The following is an 18,921-nucleotide window of genomic DNA, read 5'->3' on the forward strand; positions in this document are numbered from 1 at the left end:
TTTTACATGATAAAAACTTAACATTGTTTGCATAAACAAAAAGAAAACTAATAAAAACTCTATGCCTTAATTTAATTTCCCTGCTTTTTAACTTTTGTTTTTTCTATTTATATCTTATTGTATTGACTGTGTCTTGAAACGTTGCTGTAGTTATTGTTTTTGATTGGTTCATCAAAGACTAGTTTACACAACACAGTTACAGTGTTATAATATTCTGTGTTTTTCTATGTATTATTACCTTAATAATTATGTATTTTGTACCTTCTGGTGATTATTTATTACTCATTAATGTTCTTTTCTTTCTAACTGAAGTACTCCCTTTAGCATTTCTTGTATGAAAGTTCAGGTATTGGTGAAATCCCTCAGTTTTTGTGTGTCTGGGAAAGTCTTTATTTCTCCTTCATGTTTGAAGGATATTTTTGCCAGATATACTATTCCACGATAAATTTTATTTTTCCTTCAGCACTTTAAATATGTCATGCCACTCTCTCCTGGCCTGTAAGGTTTCCACTGAAAAGTCTGCTGCCAGATGTATTGTAACTCCATTGTATGTTATTTGTTTTGTCTTTCTTCTTTTTGGATCCATTCATTAACCTTTACCTTAGGGAGTTTGATTATTAAATACCTTGAGGTAGTCTATATTAGGTTAAATCTGCTTGGTGTTCCATAACCGTCTTGTACTTGGATATTATGACTTTGTCTAGATTTGGAAAATTCTCTGTTATTATCCTTTTGAATAAACTTCCTACCCTTATCTTTTTCTCTATCTCCTCATTAAGGTCAATAACTGTTAGATTTGTTGTTTTGAGACTGTTTTCTAGATCTGGTAGGAATGCTTCATTGTTTTTTACTCCTTTTTCTTTTGTCTCCTTTGTGTATTTTTAAGTAGTGTGTTTTTAAGCTCACTAATTCTTCTGCTTGATTCATTCTGCTGTTGAAGGACTCCGATGCATTCTTCAGCATGCCATTGCATTTTTCAGCTCTGGGATTTCTGCTTGGTTCTTTTTATTTCAATTTCTTTGTTAAATATATCTAATTCTGAATTTCTTCTCTGTGCTATCTTGAATTTCTTTGAGTTTCTTCAACATAGCTATTTTAAATTGCCTTTCTGAAAGGTCACATATCTCTGTTTTTCCAGAATTGGTCCTTGGTATTTAGTTTATTTGTTGAGGTCATGTTTTCCTGAATGGTGTTGATACTAGTAGATGTTCTTTGGTGTCTGGCCATTGAAGAGCTAAGTATTCACTGTAGTCTTCACTGTCTGTGCTTATTTGTAGCCCTTCTTCTTGGAAAGGCTTTTCAGATATTTGAAAGGACTTGGGTGTTGTCATCTAAATTGTATCTGTTTTAGGAGGCACCTCAAGCCCAGTAATGCTTTAGTTCTTGCAGATTCATAGAGGTATTACCTTGATGGTCTTGGACAAGATCCATGAAAATTCTCTGGATTACCAGGCAGAGATTCTTGTTTTCTTCCCTTAGTTTCTCCCAAAACATACAGAGTCTCTGTCTCTGTTTTGAGCCACCTAAAGTTGGAGGTGGAGTGACAATAGCACCCCTGTGGCTACCACCACTGTGATAGAAATAAAGACTTTCCCAGTGACTACACTGGGTCAGACCTGAAGCCAGGCCTGCTGTAACCACTCCGTGGTTCCTGCCTGTGTTTGCTCAAGGCCCTGGGGCTCTCCAATCAGCAGGAAGTAAAGCCAGCCAGGCCTTTGTCCTTCCCTTCAGTGCTGCAAGGTCCCTCAATCCCTGGGTGGGTTCAGAAGTGCTGTCTGGGATTCAGGGACTAGAGTAGAAAACCTTAGAAGTCTGCCTGGTGTTGTATTATATTGCAGCTGAGCTGGCAATCAAAGCAAAAGACACACTCCTTCCCATTCTACCCCACTACTCTTTCCAAAGGGAGAGGAGCCTCACCTGATAGCTACCACCACCATAGGCTAGTAGAATTATTGCCAGCTACCACCAATGTTCCCTTAAGGCCCATGCTTCCTGGCCTGGGACTTACCCTTCAGGTCAGTGAACTCTCCTCTGGCCCCAGGGCAGGTTCAGAAATGCCATCCAAACATCAAGTCCTGTTCACTGGGGACCCTGAGAGTCTACTTGTTGCTCTCCCCCTCTGTGTCCATGCTGGTACTTAAGGTGTAAGACAAAGTACCCTTTAGTTTTCCTTCTGCCTTTCTCAAGCAGAAGGAGTTTTTCCCCATAGCCACCACAGCTGGTCATGTGCTGAGTCTCACCTGAAGTGAGCAAGTCTCAGAGGCCTACCCAAGGCCCTCGAAGTTGTACCTGGGTATCGCTGCTGGTTATTCAGGGCCCAAGGGCTCTTCAGTTAGCAGATGATGAATGCTGCCAGGACTGGGTCTTTTTCTTTAAGGCAACAGGTTCCCTTCTGGCCCAGGGTATGCCTAGAAATGTCTTCTTGGAACTAGGGCCTGGAATGGGGACATAACAACCCTGACCAGTGCTCTATCCTACTATGCCTGGGCTGGTAGCTTAGATGCAAGACAGCATCCTCCCCACTCTTTCCTCTCCTCTTGTCAGGTGTAAGAAGGGGTGCCTTTTGGGGCTGCAAGCTGTGGAGCCTATGGTTAGAGGAGGGGTGATGCTAGCCCTCCCTTGGCTTCCCCAGCTGGTGTCTCAAGATGTTGTGTGCTCCCTCAGTTCACTGTCTTTGGGCCTACTTCAGCGCCAGGACTCACCTATGTTTTGCAGCCCTATGGCCTAGATTGCCTTTCAAGTTTACTTGGAGAGTAAACAGAGTGCTGTAGACCTTGGTGGCAAGATTTTTAGGCACTCAAGTTCATATTTCTGGGATTGATGATTCTCTTCTGGTTTGGGCTGGTTTAAATGCTCACTCCATGGGCAGGTGTCAGCTGAATTTGGTCTGCTTTTCCTTTCTGCTCTAACAGGACAGCTCTGAGCTCAATACCTCACAATTGCTGTGCTCTCCCTCCCCCAGTACCCACAGACACTATTGGCACCAGGCCACCACTGTGGGGTGTGGGGGTGGCAATGGGGGAGGGGTGGCATTGGTGATTTTTGAATTTTTAAAAAGTCTTTTCAGTGCCTCTTTTAGTGATATTAGAACAGGAATTAAAAGAAATTAAAAACTGTATATTCAGAAACTTAGTTGTATGTAAGAAAACCCTGTTCCCCCTGAGAAAAAGAAAGAGCTGGAGTCCTTTAGAATTAACTGCCTGTTTTTCTGTGGCTAGTGAGCTTTATCTCTCCCCCTTTCCCAGGCATTGTGAAGATGCTGTTTTTCTAGCTGTGCAGCTTCAGGGTCACTAGACAGATAAACTCAAGTCATAAAACATGTTTTTCCTTGAAAAGTAAGAAATGATGTAATGCATGTCTCAATTAATTGAATAACTATCTTTGTTTCTCACTTCTGTAATATGCTTCCCCCTGCACAGAACTCCCCCACCCCACAAAATTCTTAAAAGGTAACTTGACTCATTGATCAGGGCTCAGTCCTCTGGATGTTAATCCAACTGGGCTGGTGCACCTGCATAATAAATATCCTCCTGAACCCCATCAGTCTCTCTGATTCCTTATCAATCCCACTACATTTCTGGGGGGTCATCTGGGATTGGAGATGACAGATTTACTGTTTCCTTTGCCTTTGGGACTAGAGGCCCAGGGCTGGGGGAGACCTGGCATCCAAGGCTTGCCACGGGAGAGCTTCACCCGGATGGAAACTGGCTCTCCCCGCATCCCAGCACCATGCCTGGCAGTGCAACGGAACCAGGTATGGGGCTGTGGGGCAATACCAGCACTTCAGGAACTGCAGTAAGGAGTAAGGGCCCAAGGCAGGAAAGCTCGTCCCATAGGGATGAAGGGGAGTTTGATCACCTCCCGGGTAACAACCACTAATCCAACCCAGAGTGGCTGGGGGTGGCAGGAGTGGCCTGCCAATTTGGATGAACCCCGTGTCCCCACTAACAAAGTGAAAGTGGTTCACTGGATCTGGAGACAGGAACTGGGAGTTGTGGGTATGTGTGAACCTACCTGGGATATGAGAGAGACTCATTTCGTTCAATGATGAGTCTTGGGGTAGGAGTGGTGTGTGTATGTGTGTGAATGTGGGAGCCTAACTAGGCTCACCTGGGACATGAGAGAGGCTCGTTTTGTCTGATTAGGAGTCCTGGGGCAAGGGAGGTGTGTGAAATAGTGTGAAAGAGATGATCTCAGGAGAGGCCAATGTGGGGAGTGACGTGGGGAGGCACAGATCCCTTAGTGTGGGCTGTGTGCTCCAAGGCGAGTGTGGGGGAAATCAGACCCAGGACGTTGCATAAGGCTGATAGGACCAGCTTCGTAACCGCAGCAGGCTGTGATGGGAAGGCATGTTCCTGGATAAGCAGTGTCCGAAACTCCTGTAATAGGACCCAGTCTGGTGGACCTGAGAGTGAAAGTGGGTTGCAAGGGAGGAAATGGGAGGGAAAGCATCAAAACCAACCCCTTTGGAGTGCATGATAAAGAATTTTTAAAAAAGGATTTAGAGGTGATTATGCAAAAAAACTGGATGTTCAAAAGTTAAGGACATACTGTGAATTAGTATAGCCCTCTTTTAGTGTCAGATGACTGGCCAGAGGCACTATAGAGAAATTGGTCCTGTGTTTTAAGGTGGTGACTAGGGTTGGAGGACATCCAGGGCATTCAGACCTAGACTTTGTATTGACTCATGACTGAATGCAGCCCTGCTTAGTTTATTGTAAAATGCTTGCAGCTCATGCCAAGAGAAATCAGCTGCACTGGCAACTACAGAGTTAAAGGGAAAGTCACAGAGGCTTGTAGCACCACCGAGCCAATAGTGAAAGTAAAAATCAGCTGCCCCTGAAGCTGAGGCAAAAAATAAAGTCTCTGGAAAGGCAGAAAAACCAGTTTTGCAGGAACCACAGTAGGGAATAGAGACCCCTCCTCCCTACATTCCAATCTACCTGACTTTACCAAGGCTAACTGCCCCTAAGGAGTTAAGTTAAAAGGAATACAGGCTCTGGATTTCATGTGAGAAGGAGAAATCAGAGCTCAGGGAAATTAAAGTGAAGGGCTCAAAAAGTCAGGCCATCTCAGGTCTGGCCATGCCCAAATTGTGCTTATGCCTCTTAAGAGGACAAGAAGACCCCCACTAAGAGCCAGATGATGCGGTCCAGCTTCAGCACCTACAAAGGTGCCGAGAAGCACTTCTGCAGAGGGTAAAGTATGGTAAAAGAAAAGGCAACTAATATAAAAATCTCAGAGGTGCTCCAGGGTGCAGATAAAAGCACCAGCCAGTTTTATAAAAGACTTTGACAGGCATTTTGGTTGTGTACTCCATTTAACTCTGAGGCTGCTGAAAATCAGCACATGGTGAATACGGCGATTTTAAGGCAGGACCAAGGAGATGTCAGGCATAAACTGTGGAAGTTAGAAGCTCCATAGGTGTGAATGCTACTCAGCTTATTAAAGTGGCTACTAAGGTGTAAATTAACCGAGATCAGAAGGCTAATCGGAGGCTTTAAAAAGGCTAATTTAGTAGCAGCAGCCCTTAAGGAAAGAGAAGCAGGCTTTGCAAGGAGGCATGGATGTGGGCGTGAACACAGTCATGGAAAAAAGCTAATCTGGACAGGAGTTTGAAAGTCGGCCAAGGCTAGAGAGAGATTAATGTGCATAGTGCAAAAGAAAAGGACACTAGAAGGATAAATGTCAAAAGAATAAGGAAAATGGTCAGGGCCATAGTATGAAAACAAACAAACAAACAAACAAACAAAAACACTGGCCAAGGGCTACTGCACCCAGAAAAACCCAAGACCCCCTGCACCTGCTGTGAAAGACAGGATATAAAGTGTCAGGAGAAAGCTCAGATCTACTCTAAAAGTGTCCAGTAGTTGGGCTTTTATATAAGCCAAGAAGAAAGATGGCTTAGTAGTGAACAAAAGCAGGCTGTTTGTGCACTTCCTGCTCCAACCACCTGGCGTCAAATAAGAGAGTTCCTAAGGGCAGCAAGGTTCTGCCGCCTTTAGATGCCAAATTTCTTGTTCATGGCTAAGCCATTATACAAAGCCACAAAGAGGAGAAAAAAGGAGCCCCTCCTCTAAGAGGCGAACCAGGAGAAGGCTTTAAAAAAAAAATCAAAGAAACCTTGACTCAGGCTCCAGCTTTAGGACTACCAGATCTAACTAACTAAGCTTTTCTTGTATGTCCACAAGTGAAAGGGAGGCCGTAGAGCTTCTAACTCGAAGTTAGAACTTAGAATGACAACTACTAAGTTAGAAGTCCTTAGAAGGACAACTGCCCTGCTCTGACCACACCAGTTGTAACTCTAACTCAAGCCATAAGATCATGGCATTGCCCAGCGGCATACTTATCCAGGCAATTAGATTCTGTGGCACTCGGATGGCTTCCTTATTTTAAAACACTAGCTACCACTGCTTTACTGGTACAGGAAGCTAATAAACTGACTTTAGAGACTGTGAATGCCCTAAACCCAGCTACCTTGCTCCTCATCGAGTCAGTGCCAGGAGGCCCCCTTCATTGCTGTGTGGACATGGTAGATGAAGTGTTCTCAAGCCGAAGAGATTTGACAGATTGGCCCCTCGGGGACCCAGACATTGAATATTTTACTGATAGAAGCAGTTTCATACTAAAGGGAGTCCGCTGAGCTAGGTATACAGTGGTGGCTTTGGACTTAGTAGTGCAGTCTTTGCCTACAGAAACTTCTGCTTAGAAAGCAGAGCTAATAGCTCTGACAAGAACTCTCTGGCTAGCAAAAGACCAAAGGGCAAATCTTTACACAGATTCCGAATGTGCTTCTGCTACTTTGCATGTTCATGAGGCCATTTACAAAGAAAAAAAAGATTTTAACTGCTGGAAGTAAAAAAATAAAGTACAAGGAAGAAATTCTACAGCTTTTAAATGCTGTGTGGGCCCCAAAAGAGGTGGCAGTGATGCACTGCAAGGGGCACCAAAAAGCAAGAACACTAAAGGCTAAAAAAAAAAAAAGAGAAAGGCAAACATAAAGGCAAATGCTGGCTTTAAGTATGGCCATGCAAAAGATGCATGGTTAGGTATGAAAAAAATACCTATAAGTCTAACAGACCCAGTACACCCTTTCAAACCTAAGGACTTTATTTAGGTTAAAAAATAGAATCTAACCACTCTAGGACCCATATAAGATAGGTCCCATATTGTGATCATGTCTACTCCCACTGCTGTTAAAGTTGCAGGTGTCACACCTTGAATTCATCATAGATGGCTAAAGCCAGCGGCAGTAGTGACTTCCAACGATGACCAGTGGATTAGCCAACAAGACCCAGATCGCCCCACCTGAATAGTCCTATGGTGAAACCCAGCCACTGGTAAGGACAACTGCCCTGCTTTGACCACACCGGAGGCTGGTCAGTCTATGCATGGCTGAAGCTTGAGGATCCTGCAAGCTCTGCTCTAGTCACATCCCAAAAGCTGACTAGTCTATGCACAGCTGGAGCTAAGAGTACCATCTCTGGATAAGTAAATGTAAATATAATTTATTAGCCTAGTTATAGTTCTGTCAATACTGATTGTTCTGTTGTTATGTTATTAATGCAAATACTGCAGATGTCTATGCCCAGAGGAATGTTTGCCATGCCCATGTGTAGTGTAAACATATTTCTATTACCTACACTGATGTTTTTACCATTTCTGCCTACACTAAAAGGGAAGAAATCTCTAGAAGAATGCCCACACTGTGTAGATACTACCTGGGTAAAGAGTACCATAGTTACAACTCTACTGTACCATGCCTACTAGAAATGTACAGGAACCAAATTAGGAACCTGCACATACAACCAAACTGCCTATTCAGTCTGTGACCCAGGAAATAATCAGCTATATGTATGTTATGAAGCTCTTACCCTATAAATTCTGGTTTAAAATACTTATTAAATCAGAGAAAAAAAAGAGAGAGCTTTTAGCTTAAACCAAAGAAGACCCTCTCTCCTATAAAAGGCCTATTTCCTTGTACTTTGATGCCTGCCATGCTGCGTATGTTCATAATCCTAAAACAACCAGAAGCAGTCTGCAATGGTTTAACACAAGAGAGGCTTAGCAGCAGCTACCCTAAACATCTGTATGGAAAACCACAAATCGGATGCCCAGACTGTAACATTCAGTGGAATATGCTAACACAGCTCCAACACTTACATTCAGGAAGGACTGCTCTACTAAGTAGTGTGTCAACCAAACGAAATTGTAAGACAAAGACATGCAATTCTTTAAATTTGGCTGTCTTAAAGCCAGAGCTACCTTTTTGATCTACAGGACAGACAGCACTGTTACAAGTTAAAAGATAAGGAACAGGCCTTGGAGTTCCACTGCTAATTGTCAAAAAGACTAGAAGGGCTCAAATGCATCCAACCCTGCAATTCCAGGACCGTAAGTCATTCTATAAGCATTTTAATCAGTCAGTGCCTGAGCTTCTCCCATCAACCAGAAAGTTATTTGCTCAACTAGCTGAAAACATAGCTGGCAGCTTAAGAATTTCCTCATATGTGTGTTTCTCCACATACATATGGAGAAACAAAAATGGGAGACCAGTGGCCATGGGAGGCAAAAAAATTAATACCACAAGATAACTTCACTTCCCCTAACCCGGCCAGTGAACCAACAGCCTCGGCCAGTGTTTGGTTGTTAAAAACTGCCATAATTGAAAAGTACTGTATCACCTGATAAGAAAAGACTTTCCCAGAAGCAGCAGGAAAAACAACCTGCCTAAGGCAACAGTATTATAAATAAGACTAAAAACAAAACTCTACGGAGAAATGCCCAGAACAACTCCTACTTACCAGATCCAAACACTTTCTCTTGATTCTCTAAGCCACTCATGAGATCAACTAGAGGCTCCAAATGCTTGGAAGGCACCCTCTGACCTGTATTAGATCTGTAGAGCATGGGCATATTGGCAATTGCTGGCTAAATGGATGAGGGCGTGTATGTTAAAAACAAGCCATCCTTCTTTCTAATTCCTCTAAAGCAAGAGGAACCATTAAGATATCCAGTTTATGATAAAAATAAAAAAATAGAAGCATAATTACAAAAATAGACACAAACGTCAAAGAGATGTGGACGTAAGAGACTGGAAAGATAATGAATGGCCTCCTGAAAAAATCATTAAATATTATAGGCCAGCTATATGGGTGCAAGATGGGTCATGGGGGTACCGCACCCTAATCTATATGTTCAACTGCATCATAAGGTTGCAGGAAGTTCTTGAAATTATAACCAATGAAACATCAAGGGCACTAGATTTATTGGCAATGCAAGCAATACAAATAAAAAATGCTATATATCAAAGTAGATTAGCTTTAGATTACCTCTTAGCCTCAGAAGGAAGAGTATGTGAAAAATTTAATTTAACCAACTATTGCCTAGAAATTGATGATAATGGCCAAGCTATCATGGAAATCACAGCTAGAATGTGTGAGTTGGCCCATGTTCCAGTTCAGACTTAGTCCAGGTGGTCCCCGGATTCCTTGTTTAAAAAATGGTTCTCAAGCTTTAAAAGATTCAAAGCCCTCACTGGTAGGTTCTTGCTTATTCTTGGCATCTGCCTCATCCTCCCTTGCCTTTTACCTCTGTTTATTAGGAGTGTTCAGTCAACTATAGAGGCATTAGTAACCTGACACACTACTGTGCAATTGATGGCACTAACCAAATATCAGCTGCTGCCAGTAGAAGAAAAAGCTCAGCTCCCTGAAGAGATGGCAAATAGTGGTGCTTTCTATTAACGCCTTTGTGATAAAAAGCACCAAATGGGGGAATGGAACAGAAATTAAAAGAAATTAAAAAATGTGTAAGCAGAAATTCAGTTGTATGTAAGAAAACCCAATTCCCCCTGAGAAAAAGAAAGAGCTGAAGTCCTTCAAAAATTAACTGCCTGTTTATCTGTGGCTAGTGAGCCTTATCTCTCCTCCTTTTCCAGGCATTGTGAAGACCCTGTTTCTCTAGCTGTGCAGCTGCAAGGTCACTAGACAGATAGACTCAAGTCATAAAACATGTTATTTCTTGAAAAGTAAAAAATGATGTAATGCATGTCTCAATTAACTGAATAACTGTCTTTGTTTCTCGCTTCTGTAACATGCTTCCACCTGCACAGATCTTCCCTGACCCCACAAAATGCTTAAAAGGTAATGACTCTTTGTTCGGGGTTCAGTCCTTTCGATGTTAATCCGACTAGGCTGGTGCACCTAAATAATATATATCCCCCTGAATCCCATCAGTCTCTCTGATTCCTTATCAATCCTACTACAATATGAAGTTAAAACCAGGCATGATGAGTGCTCATCTGATTTTTGTTATTATGAGAAGGTATTTTTTCTGTGTATAGTTGTTAACTTGGTGTCCTTGCAGGAAGGATGATCAATAGAGCCTTCTATTTAGCCATCTTGCTTTGCCCTTTCTCTGGGAGTCCCTTACATTTAAGTCTTTAATTCATCTTGCATTGATTTTTTATGTATGGTGGAAGGAAGAGCGCCAGTTTCAATCTTATGCATGTGGCTAGGCAGTTATTCCAGCACCATTTATTGAATAGGGACTCATTTCTCCATTGCTTGTTTGTGTCATTTTTGTCAAAGATCAGATGGTTGTAGGTGTGTGACTTTATTTGTAGGGTCTCTATTCTGTTCCATTAGTCTATATATCTGTTTTTATACCAGTACTATGCTGTTTTAGTTACTATAGCCTTGTAGTATAGTTTGAAGTCAGGTAGTGTGTTGCTTCTGGCTTTGCTCTTTTTACTTAGGATTACTTTGGCTGTTCCAGCTCTTTTTTGGTTCCGTATGAGTTTTATAGTAGGTTTTTTCTAATCTATGAAAAATTTCATTGGTAATTTGATGGGAAAAGCATTGAATCTATAAACTGTTTTGGGTAGTATGGTTATTTTAACAATATTGATTCTACCCATGAGCATGGAATGTTTTTCCATTTGTTTGTGTCATCTGTGATTTCTTCAAGCAGTACTTTGTAATTCTCATAGTAGAGATCTTTCACCTCCCTTAACTGTATTCCCAGGTATTTTATTCTTTTTTGGCCATTGTGAATGGGATTGTGTTCTTGATTTCATTCTCAGTTTGGATGTTATTGGTGTATAGAACTGCTACTGATTTTTATATATTGATTTTTGTATCTTGGAACTTTGCTGGAGTTGTTTTTCAGATCTAGAAGCCTTTGAACAGAAGCAATTTTTGTTTGTTTGTTTGTTTGCTTTGTTTTTTTGAGATAGAGTCTCACTCTGTCACCCAGGCTGGAGTGCAGTAGTGTGATCTCTGCTCACTGCAACCTCTGCCTCTCAGGTTCAAGCCATTCTCGTGCCTCAGCTTCCTGTCTTATCTGTGTTTTACTGTCTGCTCTTACTGACTGCTTGTAATTAGAAGAGAGATGATTTCCTTGAAATGCATCAGGCTGGAAGGAGAGATGGAAGTTAAAGTGGCAGTGTTTGTTCAAGATGATGGTGCTCCTGCTCTGTCAATATGGAGTAGCCAGGAGAAATCATTAAAATCATTAAAATCAACCTTCATTAGCTGGGATTACAGGCATGCACCACTATGCCTGGCTAATTTTAGTATTTTTAGTAGAGATGGAGTTTCACTATGTTGGCTAGGCTAGCCTTGAACTCTTGGCCTCAAATGATCTGCCTGCCTTGACCTCTCAACATGCTGGGATTATGGGTGTGGGCCATCATGCCAGGCCACGATGGAATTTTCTAGGTATAGAATCAAATAGTCTGTGAAGGCAGATAATTTGAAGTCCTCTCTTCCTATTTGTATGACTTTTTATTTATTTCTCTTGCCTGATGCCCTGGTTTGAACTTCCAGAACTATGTTAATAGGAGTGGTGAGGGTGTGCATTCTTTTCTTGTTCTGATTCTCAAGGGGAAATGCCTCTAACTTTTGCCTGTTCAGTATGATGTTGACTATGGGTTTGTCACACATGGCTATAATTATGTTGAGGTATGTTCCTTTGATGCCCAGTTTGTTGAGGGTTTTTAACATAAAGGGAGGTTGAATTTCATTGAATGGCTTTTCTGCATCTGTTGAGATGATCATGTGATTTTTGTTTTTAGTTTTGTTTCTGTGATGAATCAAATTTATGATTTGTGTATGTTGAACCAATCTTGCATCACGGGGATAAACCCTATTTGATTGTGATGAATTAGCTTTTTGATGTGCTTCTGGATTTGCTAGGCTAGTATTTTTTGAGGATTTTTGCATCTATGTTCATCAGGGGTATTATCCTAAAATTTTCTTTTTTCATTTTGTGTCCACCAGATTTTCATATCAGAATGATACTGGCCTCGTAGAATGAGCTAGGAAAGAGTCGATCCTCCTCAATTTTTTGGAATAGTTTAGCTAGGATTGGTACCAGACCTTCTTTATATGTCAGGTGGAATTTGGCTGTGAATCTGTCTGGTCCAGGGCTTTTTGTTGTTGGTAGGTTTTTAATTACAGTTTCAGTGTCAGAACTCACTACTGGTCTGTTCAGGTTTTCAGTTTCTTCCTGGTTCAATCATGGGAGAGGGTGTATGTTTCTAGCAATGTATCCATTTCTCTAGGGCTTCTAGTTAATGGGCATGGAAGTGTTTGTAATAGTCTCTGAGGGTTTTTTATATGTCTCTGGGGTCAGTGGTAATGTCCCCTTTGTCATTTCTGATGGTGTCTATTTGGATCCCCCCTCTTTTTTTTTGCTCTATTAGTCCAGCTAGCAGTCTACCAGTCTCATTTATTCTTTCAGAAAACCAGCCTTTGGTTTTGTTGATCTTTTGTATGTTTTTTTGTGTCACAATTTTGTTCAGTTCAGCTCTGATTTTGGCAAGCCTTGGGGGATGGTCTCCCTGGCCGTGCTCCACTGCAGCAGGTCCCATGGCAAATGCTCTGGGTTCCAGGCAGGGGAGCCTTGTCCCCATCAACTCTCCAAGAAGCTCTCCCTTGCCAGCCCAAATATCCATGGGTTCTCCTGTAGCTAGGATTCTAGAGGTCCGTAGTGACAGTGGGCCACTCCATGTCTATTTAACTTACCCCTTCCCCAGGAGCCACTCAGGGTGAGGAGTAAGTCCTGATGCTTGGATACCCTGTGCAGGGTCCCCACCTTCTTGCTCCTTCAGTCCAGGGTCGGTGTCCTCCCTCTGTCTACTCTCAATGCCTTCCTTCTGAACATCTGCTCAGAGTGTGCTGGTCTTCTTGATGGTCTTATCTCTTGGTGGGAGAAGCTCTTGCTGTCTGTGTCTGGTTGGCTATCTTGGCTCTGAGCCCCCTTATTTTTTAGATCTACTTAAACATTTTTTAAATAAGAAGGCAGTCGGGGGCATTTTATTATAGATTGTATACTACTACATTTTCTGGCTGTCATAATGTTTAGTGTTGTAGTAGGCATTTAGGTATATATTTTGATACACCTATTAATTGCTTTCTCTAGTGTGGGAAACATTCATTTCAAATGATTGCCAAGGAATATATAATCTCATTGATGACATAATATTCTATAATTTCTTTAAACTTCATGAGAACCCTTTATTATATCTCTACGAGGTGTTTCTGCTGAAGTACATAGTGAACTCTTGCAAACTGTTGACTTCGTTTATAAAAGACTTGGCGTGTTAGGATAAATATGTAATATTTCATCAAAAGATAATCATGAAGAAATAGGCATTACAATAGAAATGTATTCTAAATTCGTATCACATTTTTCAGCTTCATCCAGGATATAGAAATGGAAGTTCTCAAGGCATAATGCTCTATGTAAATTCCTTGAGGGTGGGTATGTCCATCTGTTCATTTCTCTTTCAATACCTGAAGCAGGGCTTGTATGTACTAGACACTCAGTAAATATTTATTGAACGAAAAAATAATGAACATTTCATCCCTATGAACACTCATCATTTGCCTTGGAGAAATATTTCAACTTAAAATTTATAAGCAATAAATCATTTACCTAAAATAGAAAAAAGAAAAAAGGTAGACAATTATTTCCTGGTGTAGTACTTTCAGTTCTAATGAATGGAATATCAAATTATTGACTAAGCAAATTTTAATATCTAAGAATTTTTCTAATTAAAAACTGTGGTTATAAACTTTCAGAATAACAGATTTATAGCTTTTTCAAGTACTTTAGCATTCATTGTATTTGTTATACAGAGAAATCCTGTGAGATAGGCTATCATATATTTTGATTTTTCATTGTACAAATGAGGGAACTGGATCTCAGAAAGATTAATAGGTTACTCACAGTTACAGTTTGTGAGAGGGAAAGGTAGGTCTCAAACCCACGTGTCAATGCCTCCAAAGGCAGATTTACTTTTCAGTTCACAACATAGCTTTCTCCCTGTATGACACTTAAATAATGAAGTATGCTGAAATGAAAAGGGTGCTTACATCCCATTGTAACCCCCAGCACTGCAACTGTGTGATTATGTGATGTTGGGCAAGTCAGGTGATCTCATATCCAATATTTTTCTTCTTCTGCAAACCTCAAATTTATAAGCTAAATTTTGCCTTTTATCATGTGTAGTAATAAGAAATCTCTTGTTAGTGATTATATTCTGATAGCCTTTGTTCTGGGTGTATTATTTATTTGTTTCATATATGGTTTGTAAGCTTACTGAGGGCCTAATTTGTCATTGAATATAAATATAATCATGTTAAAGTATGTGTATATATTTGTATATATGTCTACTGTATTTCTTATCATGCCCAGTTCAGTGCAAGGAGCAGATTAGGAGTATATTCTGTATGTATCCTTGTTAGTCTCTTTCTACTTCGGCAACAATGTAATTGATGAACTCTGTTAGTGAACATCTGTCAGTAAGAAGGTTATCCTGGCATCCACTGTTAGCAGACACCAGATGCAATGTCCTAGCTATGCCCCCTACTCCTTTCATTGACTGTGTTGGTAAATTATGATGGTTTTACCTTGCTGAGAAATGTTTTGGTAGTTGTCTCATGTAATTTAAGCAACTCATAACTGTATCTTATTCCTTTAGTAGAAAACCACACTGCACAAATAACATCCACAGGAAGCCTTGTGTTCCAAAATTTTGAGGAGAGTATGAGTGGAATTTATACATGTTTCCTCGAATATAAACCTACTGTGGAAGAAATTGTTAAACGTCTTCAACTAAAATATGCTATATATGGTAAGAAGTAAAGTTAGTTGTGTTTTAACCTTCCTTATTGATTTTAAACATTTAAATATGTTTAAGTAGGTTTGTCTTAAAGAGACTTTATTTTTTAGTCTCATTTAATTAAAAAAGAATTACTACCTCTCTATGTAAGTACTTTGTAAAGGGTTAGTGGTGAGGGCACAGAATGGTTAACAGATCGTAGTCTTTTTTTCTTCAGGAGAATGTTGACATGTACACACAGATGAATTTTAGGGCCAGGGATGTATAAATCTTTTCAAATTATTATGATATTATGGCTTGTACTATGTTGAATTCTAAGTATTTTAAATTTGAGTATCATGATTTCTGGTACACTGCCATCCCCCAAAACAGGAGCGTGAAACACCACTGTAAATTCCTTTTCTGGCGGGTTGACCTTTTGAGGCTTACAATTGGCAGAGGTCAGTTGATATTTGTAAGAATTACAGAAAGAGGAAAGAAACATGAAAAGGTGGCTCTCCAGTCAAGACAGGTTTATTTTAGAAAACAAACCTGAGAGATGCCTTCTGGCTGAGTTAGGTTAGAGGCACACTCTCTTTCAGACTAAGAGTTTTTAAGGATTCAGGGTGGGAGAGTTTATCAGAGGCTTGGACTGCTTCTGTGTCTCTTTGTTGTGCTTATCTGGGAGGGAGAGTTGTGTGTCTGTTCCCATGCATCTTTTTGCAGCTGCAGGCATATCCCCCAAATCTGCTTTTAGCTTCTCTATCTTAGTGCACCCGAAGGGAAAGGGAAAGGAATGTGCTTATTAAGGCCCACTTTTTTATTTTTTTTTGAGATGGAGTCTCACTCCGTCACCCTGGCTGGAGTGCAGTAGCGCCATCTCAGCTCACTGCAACCTCCACCTCCTGGGTTCAAGCGATTCTCCTGCCTCAGCTTCCCGACTAGCTGGGACTACAGGCACATGCCACCACACCCGGCTAATTTTTTGTATTTTTGGTGGAGATGGGTATCACCGTGTTAGCCAGGATGGTCTCGATTTCCTGACCTCATGATCTGCCCACCTCGGCCTCCCAAAGTGCTGGGATTACAGGCATGAGCCACCGCCTCTGGCCAAGGCCCACTGTTTTACTGGGACCCATTGTATAAGGGTGAGGTTTGGCAGTTACCCAAGAGACTTTAACCCATCTCCCTCTGTGCCCCAGTTGTCTTATCTGTGTTTTACTGTCTGTTCTTTCTGGCTGCTTGTATTTAGAAGAGAGGTGATTTCCGTGAAATGCATGAGGCTAGAAAGGGAACTGGAACTTAAAGTGGCGGTGTTTGTCTGAGATGACAGTGCTCCTGCTCTGTCAATATGGAGTAGGCAGGAGAACAGCCTGAACTCAAGTTGCTTGTAGGTTCCATCTCACTAGTGGGACCCATGTGTGACAGACAGAATAATGGCTCCTAAACATGTCCATATCTAGTCATATCCAGAACATGTAAGTGCGTTGCCCTACATGGAAAAAGGGATTTAACAGATGGATTGCGATGAGATTATCCTGAATTATCTGGGTGGGTCCAGTGTAATCACAGGGTTCCTTCTAAGAGGAAGGCAAGAGGGTCAAAGGAAATGTGCTGACAAAAGGAGAAGTTGCAGTGATTTTCTTTGAAGATCAAAGAAGAAGCCACATACCAAATAATACAGGCAGCCACCACAGCTGGAAATGGCAAAGAATTGGATTCCCCCTAAAGCTTTCAGAATGAATACAGCTTGATTTTTGCTTAGTAAGACTCATTTTGGATTTCTGATCTCCACAGCCTTAAGGTCATAAATTTGTGTTGTTTAGAACATTAGGTATGTGGTAATTTGTTACAGTGTCAATAAGATAACTTATACACCATTACTTTGACAGCAAGGGTGCAGAATTATTAGTGGTTTCTTGATAATATTTTGATTAATCAAAATATACTTTCCCATATAGCCAAAGAGAGACATAATGTTTTGGTAAGATAATTAACTTTGTTAGACAAATAATTTGTTTAAACCTTTTAATCAGTCATGTTTCCTTTTTGTTACATAGTAGTTATCTCCCTCTTGTTACTTCATGTACCTAACTTATAAGAAATGTACTTCAGAATCACTCATAAGTACATATTCACATATGCTAACAAATGTAGAAGTGCCTAAAATGAGTACTGGTTTATAATAATGATAATTATAGCTAGTATTTACTGAGCATTTATGATATACCAGGTGGTGCTGTGTTTTTACATGTAATTATTACAACAACAGCAAAATCCATATTTATGTAATGCTTAGTGTAAGCATTGTTCTAATTTATTTATATTAAATGTATTTCACCACAAACTGTGATGTAGGCACTGCTATTTTTGGTCTTGTAAATGTAAGGAAACAGAGTGGTTAAGTGACTTTCTCAAGACCACAGCTATAAGGAGGGGAGGGGAGAACTCAGATTTCAATTTAGGAATTCTGGTCCTAGAGTTATTATTCTTATGCTTTATGGTATCCTACTATGTATACCACTGTTATATGAATGCCAGCAGGATGAAGACCTGATTAATAAACTGACTTTGAAGACCTACTCTTTTAATGCTTAAAACCAATGCAATTGATTCTATTTTATCATACATACCTCCTCTAATCTTTCTAGTAGCTACATGGTGTTTCAGATTTTATTTGAGCATTCTTCAGTTAATTACTATTTAGTTTGTTTCACATTTTCCCTACCTCAGATGGTACTGTGTGGAACATTTAAATATGTGTCCATCCATCCATCTGCCGTTGATCTGTGTATACACACACGTACACCATACCCCCCCCCCATACTAACATTGCTGTATTTTGTAAGATAAGTTGTTAGTCTTTCAGAAAGATGAATTCTGTAAAGGAAAATCCGCAGGGAATTCGTAGTGCTATTTTGATTGATTCTTTTGTGTAGCAATTTGCAACCCTGCTATAATAGATGAGAACCTCAGTTTCTAAAACCCCTTTAATGCTGTATTTTGAAGTGTAGCCAATATAATAAATTAATGGTATTTTATAGTTTTAATATGCATTTTTTGGTCTTTGGTGGGTTATTCAAATCTTATTTGTGTGAGCTCTCTCTGTGTGTATGTGTGTGTGTCTGAATAGCTACAGAGAGATGTATAGCTATGTAGATATTAATTTTATGTCAAATGCATTATATTCCATATTTTGTTTTTAGCTTATTAATCTCTTATATTCTAAGTAAAGGATAATTCCAAATTTTAAAATTTTATATAAACTACAAGTGGCATTTTCTTTTTGATCATGTTTTTTACTGTGTTGAGCAAGATATTCACCATTACCTGGATTGTAAGAAGTGAAATCAACTTATAATTTTCTGTATATATTAAAAACCATTAAAAATTTTAGAAAATTACAAAATAAAATCAAGAATTGTTAATCAGTTTTGAATATGGCAAGACACTATGTATAAAATGGTGATTCATTGCTTTAATATACACTTCCTTAATTATTAGTAAGTTAGAACATCTTTTCATATTTTTATTATTCAGTAGATTACCTTTTCAATTCAGTTGTCATCTTCCTTTTGCATAGTTTGTCTTTTTATTACTAATTTTTAGATATTTTGCTGTTCCGGATACTAGCCTTTCCTTATGCATGCTGTAAATAATTTCTACCTTCTCTCACTTAAGATGTTTATACTAACAGAAGTTTCAATTTTTTTTTTTGTAATGAGACCTGTCAGTTTTAATTCTTTGAGTTGTTTTGCTTTTGTTTTGTTTAGTTTTGTTTTCTAAGAGATTGTTTCCTATCTAGAAAA

The 18,921-nt window shown here is 40.0% G+C and overlaps 1 protein-coding gene across 2 annotated transcripts in view; it reads left to right on the top strand.

The window, feature by feature from the left end:
- ZPBP (zona pellucida binding protein) overlaps positions 1-18,921 on the top strand; it is a 147,746-nt gene that overhangs the window by 19,228 nt on the left and 109,597 nt on the right. The window contains exon 4 of one of the 2 annotated variants that reach the window (XM_011947563.1): positions 14,993-15,145. In XM_011947563.1, coding sequence (XP_011802953.1) covers positions 14,993-15,145 — 153 coding nt within the window. The remainder of the gene's footprint in view (positions 1-14,992; positions 15,146-18,921) is intronic. The other variant, XM_011947564.1, reaches the window with a different exon arrangement.

Source organism: Colobus angolensis, unplaced genomic scaffold (genome assembly GCF_000951035.1).
Source record: "Colobus angolensis palliatus isolate OR3802 unplaced genomic scaffold, Cang.pa_1.0 Scaffold268, whole genome shotgun sequence".
NCBI lineage: Eukaryota > Metazoa > Chordata > Mammalia > Primates > Cercopithecidae > Colobus > Colobus angolensis.